This window comes from Zingiber officinale, chromosome 2B (assembly GCF_018446385.1).
Source record: "Zingiber officinale cultivar Zhangliang chromosome 2B, Zo_v1.1, whole genome shotgun sequence".
Taxonomy (NCBI): domain Eukaryota; kingdom Viridiplantae; phylum Streptophyta; class Magnoliopsida; order Zingiberales; family Zingiberaceae; genus Zingiber; species Zingiber officinale.
In genome coordinates this window covers 76,538,812-76,545,725 of record NC_055989.1, presented here as the reverse complement: position 1 = coordinate 76,545,725, position 6,914 = coordinate 76,538,812, and the positions used below count along the sequence as shown (strand labels likewise).

Sequence of the window (6,914 nt, the reverse complement as noted above, 5' to 3'; positions counted from 1 at the left end):
TTATGAAGTTTAGTTGCTTCTCAATCGAGAGAATTCCTGTCACATAGGAGTTACTTGAAGGGCATACTCTCTCAAATGGTAGCATTTGCTTAATCAAGGCATAATAATCATGGCTAGATTCGACTCTCATAATCTCGTGTTCATGTTTCGCATTGTTGAATTGCAAGAATGACGTTTATTTACGAAAGTTTGGTTGCTTCTTGATCGAGAGAAATCCCGCTGCGAAGGAGTTACTCGAAGGGCTCTCTCAAAAGGCAGCATTTGCTTATTCGACAATAACATTTGATGGCTAGAATTGACTCTCATAATCTCATGTTCATGTTTCGCATTGTCGAGTTGCAAGAATGAAGTTTGGTTGCTTCTCGATCGAGGGAAATCCCATCACAAAGGAGTTTATCGAAGGGCATAATACTCACTCACATGGTAGCATTTGCTTAGTCAAGGCACAATAAGATTGGTTCACAAACAAACTGCAACAAACTTCGTAAAGCAAGCAACAACAACTCATAGTCTCGGTAAGTTACAACTCCAATCTAAATCGAAACAGAAACATGTGGCTAGTTCTACTACGTCAAGTTTATCAAGATTAGTCGGGCTAAGCTTCGTCGGCGTAGGCTGGTTCGAGGATTTCAGACTCAGCCTCCTGCACCTCCTTCTCGGTCTTCTTTCCTTTCTTGGACTTGTAGTATACACTCATGAATGTCCCCACAGCCCCATACTTACGGCGGCAATGCTCGTAGTGGGAGCCATCAAACATCCGCCAAAAGTTCTTCTCGGTGAGCTCAGAGACTGCGTACTGAGGCTGGAAACTGTGGTTCTGAATTAGCCACTCTTCAAGATTGCGAACTGCTTCTGCACCATTGAACACTTCGCCCCTAAGCACCGGACCTGGGGCATAGTAAACACCAATGTCGGTGAACATTTGCGCATAGCTAGTGTCTCCCTGTCGGTGATGATGATCGAAGCCTGCCTCCGGGTACACCATTGTTCTCACCGGAAGCTTGAACAATCGATGAGGGCACAGCCATATCGGATAAACCTGTAAAGTAAAGAAAAACAAGTGAAGATCTTAGTAACTTACGAAATGAAGTGTTTGAAGGTGCTTGCTGTAGATTACGATAAAGATTCAAGCAAGAGTAAATTCCAACTTAAGCGAGAAACAAATCAGCAAATCATAGATACCTCCATTTCGCGATGAACAAACTCGAGAGCATCTCCGACTTTGTACAGTGGAACCAAAAGATCCTGGATCACATGGTTATCGTGGTAGTAGTTTCGAATAGCTTCACCTTGAGTGGCCTTGAGCAATGAAACCTTAGGCGGCATCATCCAGCCCATAAGCCATCGGAACCACCACTGGTCAGCGAATGGCAGGATGAGCTTACCTTCCCAATACAAACATCTTGTGTGCCGGTGGTAATACTCTCTAGTTGGAATATACTCAACAAACTCACCCCTCTTGAGAGCCGTCTGTGCATGCTGATAAAACCAAGGTTTAAACCACCAACCTACACTGTTGATCACATTGCCCTTCCTTTTAGCTTCTTCGGTTGATGCATACTTCCCGGTCATGAGCACAGACTCTGTCGGAGAATAGATCATCCCCTCAACAAAGTCAGGAACCTTCGCTGGATCCCCATCTCTCGGTGCAAACGAATCAGCATAGGCCTGAGCAATTTCTTGTAGGTTCCCCCTAAAAGGAGCATAGGTAAGCCTCATATATTCCTTGATCGGTATCAATTTTATCTCCGCAGAAACTAAGAAGCCCAAGGTTCCTTGAGACCAAGGGACCCCGTAGAAAAGATCAGAGTACTCATTGTCCTTCGTGCACCTCACAACTTTGCCGTCAGCGAGTACAACTTCCATGGCAACAATTGTGTCGGAAAAGAGACCATATATGTGTGAGCTCCCCTCAATTCCATAACCATTGATGAGTCCTCCTACAGTGAGATCATCAAGCTCAGCAACCACTGCCAGAGCAAGGTTCATGTGAACTGTATATCGAGTGATCTGGCCCATGTTAACCAGAGGCTCCACCTTCGCAACCATCCGCTCTTTATCGATCTCGAGTATATTTCTAAAAGCAGAGAGATCAACTTCAAAATGTCTAGCACGTTTGTAGTCGACATTACGCATCCCGACAGCAATATACGGTTTCCTTGCTGTGCACACGAGACCATCTTTCTTGGGATCTCTCTGCTTGAGTCGATTAACAACTTTCTTTACATTCTCATCATGTTCTTTCTGGCGACGCTTTTCTGATTTCATAGCAGATTTCACATCGCCAAGATACAATCCGAAGTAGATTAAGAAAGAAATTGGCAGCACAACAAAGATGACGACTATCCATCTTAGCTGGACCAGATAGTCCACCAAAACTTTCTTTCGCTTAGGCCGTACAAGAGGTTGTTGCAGGTCAGACATTTTGCACCTGCATTTCGACAAAGAGAAAACCCATTAAGAAGCTCTTCAACTTCTTTTCTATATGACAACATTCAGAATGCCTGCTTACGAGAAGGAAGAAGTACTAAAGCACCTAATAAGTGAGAAACCAAGTAGAATTATCATTTCCAAACAATACTTGTGATCTCACATGATCACTTTTTCTGATAACAATTTTCAAAGTCAAATTGAGGCAAACAAAGTACTAAAAGCAAATGTTCAACAGAAAATCCACAATTAGTACATGGATTTTGGAGTTAACAGGGTTCATGTGTTTCAAATTCCAAAACCAAGCAAAAACTTTACTACAAGCAAAAAATATAGTAAATTACATAGTGGCCGAACCTTTTACTGGTTACTTAAAGACACTCAACTAGGCTCTAAAAATGTTTGCACAATTATAGAACAACATATATCATGATTCTCTCGGTCAAATGTGATCAGCGGTCATGTTAAATACAATGCACCCAAAACTCAGGTTGAGGCAACAAACCCATTCAGTAAGTGCACTAATTGCATGTTTCTATAGATTCAGTAAACTACAATTGGTCTGACAGATCTGTTATAAAATTTCCTGAATTTTTAACCTCCACAAGTTACAGATTAGTGCATTTCAACCAGCTTGCCATTCAACATGCAGAATGGGGAGACAAGTAATCAAAGAGTAAGTTAAGAGGAAACAAAAAAGGCATTCTTCTTTGTAAAAAGGCAAATAAAAAGTATAAATAATAAGGATCTTGCGAGCACACTGCAGATCCATGCACTGTTGTAGTTAATCAGCAGCAAAATGAGTTAGTCAAAAACCAGTAAAAGATAATAACTTTAAATGACTACAACCATAGTGGATCAACAAGTTGAGCCTATTTATGCTTTGTGGTTCACAAAACTCACTGCTCAGTGCAAGGATTGCGAAAAAAGTACACTTGTCTTCAACTGGATTAAAGTACACGAAAGCAAAGGTAAAAGCAAAAAAAAAAAAAGTTTAACTACAGCAGACAAGAAAGTAGATTTGCTAAGAACAGATGAATGAAGAAGAAATCAAACCTACAAGCAAAGGGGCTGATACTGGAAACAACAGCAGAACTCAGAAACCCTAACAAAATCTAACTTGCTTCAGCCACCGAAATCTAAGTAGTAACATAGATCCATAAACGCACACAGTAAACTGAGAAACCCCAACAAGAATCAAAATTTTAGCGATATAAAACCGAGAAACACTTCAAAAGTTAAACTTTTAGCGATAAAACGGAGAAACTCCATCAAAAAGCAAACTCTAAGATAGATTTTGTTCAGGAGAGGGGGAGAGCTGCGGACCTAGAGGCGGACGACGGAGGAGCCAGGAGGCGACCGATTGTTTTGGGACTCGGCGAAGTGAACCGGAAGCTAATATAGATCTGAATGCGTACAGTTTGTCAGCTGGAGACAGGGTTTTCAGATCGCTGTCTATTCAATTCAAGTAAATGCCGAAGCACATAGTTTTTTTAGCAGGGCCGCGGACGCACATACGCACTTGCTTTTTTCTGGGTAAGAAAAGGCGGTCTCATTTTATCAATCAGTGTGCATGATCCTTCAATCTCTCTTTAATTTTGTTATAATATTATTACATAGATGGATACAGCTATTATTTTATAATAGCTACCTACTTAATCTAGAAATTCATATTATAAGAATTACGATTAATTATTATAACTTAAATTATAAAAATTCATATTACATTATAGTAATTATAAAATTATAATTATTACAATACATATTCAATCTACCATCTAACATTAATGTTAAAATAATTATACCATAACAATATTAGAAGGTAATTGAATAATTATACATCATTAAGTAGCTGATAAAAAATTAGAGTGGGACGCATGATTTTTAAAAAAATACTTTCTTGAATTTTACCCTTACAAAAATATAAAAATAGTTATTTGAAAAAAACAATGAGATGGGAAGCATGTGAGATAGGCTGTCAAATACGGACTTTGATTCCAGATCAAGAATCGGATCCACTGGCCACGTGATCATTTTTTTATTATTTAAAATTTAAGATCGTACCGTGAATTATTTAGGAGAAATATTATATGAACGCTTTTTTTTCTTTAAAAAATATAAATAGGCATTTTTCTAATTTTTTCAGAAAATAAAAACTACACGGCAGTTATTATCATAACGTATTTAAAATAAATTTAAGATTTAAAATTTATATCATATAATATATAAAAGATTCTGATTTTAAATCTTGAATTGGTACTGGGTTAATGTAAATTTTAAATTTTCCTAAATATATTTTAAATATGTTATAGGTAAAATGATGAAATCACCCCGGATGGTCTATCCATCGATCCCAGACTATGGACCATGAGCACCGACGCATCATCCCAAACTACCTTCCACTTTTCTTTATTTTTTTTTCTTTTCCCGACAGTAAATCTTTTTCTCATAACCATTTATCCTTTATTTATTAAAATTACAAGGAAAGGGAAATATTTTCATAATATTCAAAACGGCAACTTAGTATGTGTTTTTTTTTAAAAAAAAAAATACTTGCGGTTTGGGAGGCATCTTAAAGCGTCGCCTTCAATTGAATTGTGTTCGTGGATCTGTGTCTATCACAGTCTTATGTACTATGTAGAAAAGTTCAGTTTACACCCAAACTTTTTAAAAAAATACATTCCTTTACCTTTCCCATTTTTAACTGTTTTTTACCTTCCAATTTTATTTATTTATTTATTTATTTAAAAAAAACACTTACTTAACCGTGAGTGCTCATTTTATCATCTTTCATAATTCTGATCATGTTTGATAGTTAACGCGATGAATGTTGGGAACATGGTACTTTTATTGATCGCTAATGGACTCCTGGTTAGCAAGACCTGCAACCACATCGACGTTAGTACCGGGTCAAAGAAGAGTTCCCCGACAATTACCCTCCGACACTCAAGTCAGTCTCCGATAATGTATAAACGAGGAAGCAAAGAAGTAGAGTAACAATAGTTACAGTAAAAATTATGTATACCTCCGTCGAAATTTGGAGGTCCTTATATAGGACTCCCGAGGAGCGTGTGTATGCTTCTCGAGGCACACACGCTCCTCAAAGCATACCTTGAAAAGACGTGTCAAAAAAATGTCCCTAACATCATACCTTAATGATCCGAGTATATCTCTGACAAGACAACGGAAGCTTTCGTCGTACTATCTTCTGCCTAACCATGCCATCAAACATGTCGTCTGTCGGCAACACAGGTTCCCAGAAGGATATCCGTTGATCCTCCTTTTGTCTGTTACAGGCCCAGCAGAAGAGCCACTCGCCCAGCACTCAGCCGTCCGGGCGATCTTATCCTCGGGCTGAGTGGAATGACCGCTCGGCCAACATCCCACTGTCTGGGCTTCGCTATTATGCAGAACGGAGAAGCTGTGTCTGAATGTAGTCTACTCGGTCGCCATTATTTTGCCGATGTGAGTTCGAGCGGGCTGGCCGCTCGGCACATACCTTGTCTGTTTGAGCGTTGGAAGCTCGGTATGCGATCGAGTTGTGGTAATCATCGGGTTGATATCAGCTCAGCTGTCCTTCGAGCCGGTCAAGCGAGTGGGTCGTCCGATCAGCCAGCGGGACGAGGCGTTGACCGCCTGGACTTTGACCTCCACCGTGTCATTGACCTCTCTGCTGAGCGGGCCCCTCCTCGTCACCGGATCACATGCCTCCCCCTCAAGTCTAGTCGAAGGAGGCTGTAAGTCCGACTGACTGGACAAGCCAGTCTGGAGATCGGTTGGTCGATCGGCCGTGATGCTGGTTGGACCCCGACCGATCCGTCTGAGGGTGTCGGACAGCCCTGAGATTGCTCATTGAGGTCGATCGATACTTCGCACACTCGCACTTGGAGCAATTTATCGTTTTTGTCCTTGGTGTTGGAACCCCGAGGTGTTTTGATGTGATCAAACAAGTTAAGCTAGGTCCTGCGTTGTTTAACCCTTGTGTCTAAGTGTGCAGGAGCTTAGGAACACAGGAAGTCGAGCGGAAGACGCGGCTAACGAGAAGGACGGCACGGGGAGAGAGCCGACGGGCTCGGTGCGTCCGAGGGACGAGGTGACCGCGGAAGAGTACACCGGCGGACGAGAAGAACGTGCGCGGCGTTCGAGGGACGAGAAACCGGGAAGGAAGGCTGCTCGAGGAGAAGGTCGGGTGAGCCCTATTCCGGAAGGCCGAGATCACCCAAGCAAACGGAGCGAACAGACCCGGACCGAGATGAGCTGGATCGAGACAAGCTGAACCGGAGTCGAAAAGTCAATTTAAGTTGACCTTAGGGCTCCGGGCGCCCGGAACCATTCCGGGCGCCCGGAACCGACCGGGGCGCCCGGAACCCTTCCGGGCGCCCGGAATCGACTTTTCAACAGGATCAAGTTTTGACTCGATCCGACCGTTGGGGGATAAAATTTATCCCCACCAGGGCGCCCGGACTAAGACTATAAATATAGCC

At 41.7% G+C, this 6,914-nt stretch overlaps 1 protein-coding gene across 1 annotated transcript; it reads right to left on the bottom strand.

The window, feature by feature from the left end:
• Positions 1 to 454: 454 nt before the first annotated feature.
• On the bottom strand, positions 455 to 3,942 carry LOC122045942 (delta(24)-sterol reductase-like). Its single transcript, XM_042606382.1, has 3 exons — positions 3,757 to 3,942; positions 1,183 to 2,431; positions 455 to 1,039 (listed from the first exon to the last, which is right to left on the bottom strand). Exons 2-3 carry the CDS (start codon positions 2,422 to 2,424, stop codon positions 596 to 598), a joined length of 1,686 nt encoding a protein of 561 aa, XP_042462316.1. The 5' UTR covers positions 2,425 to 2,431; positions 3,757 to 3,942; the 3' UTR covers positions 455 to 595.
• Between the last annotated feature and the right edge of the window lie 2,972 nt (positions 3,943 to 6,914).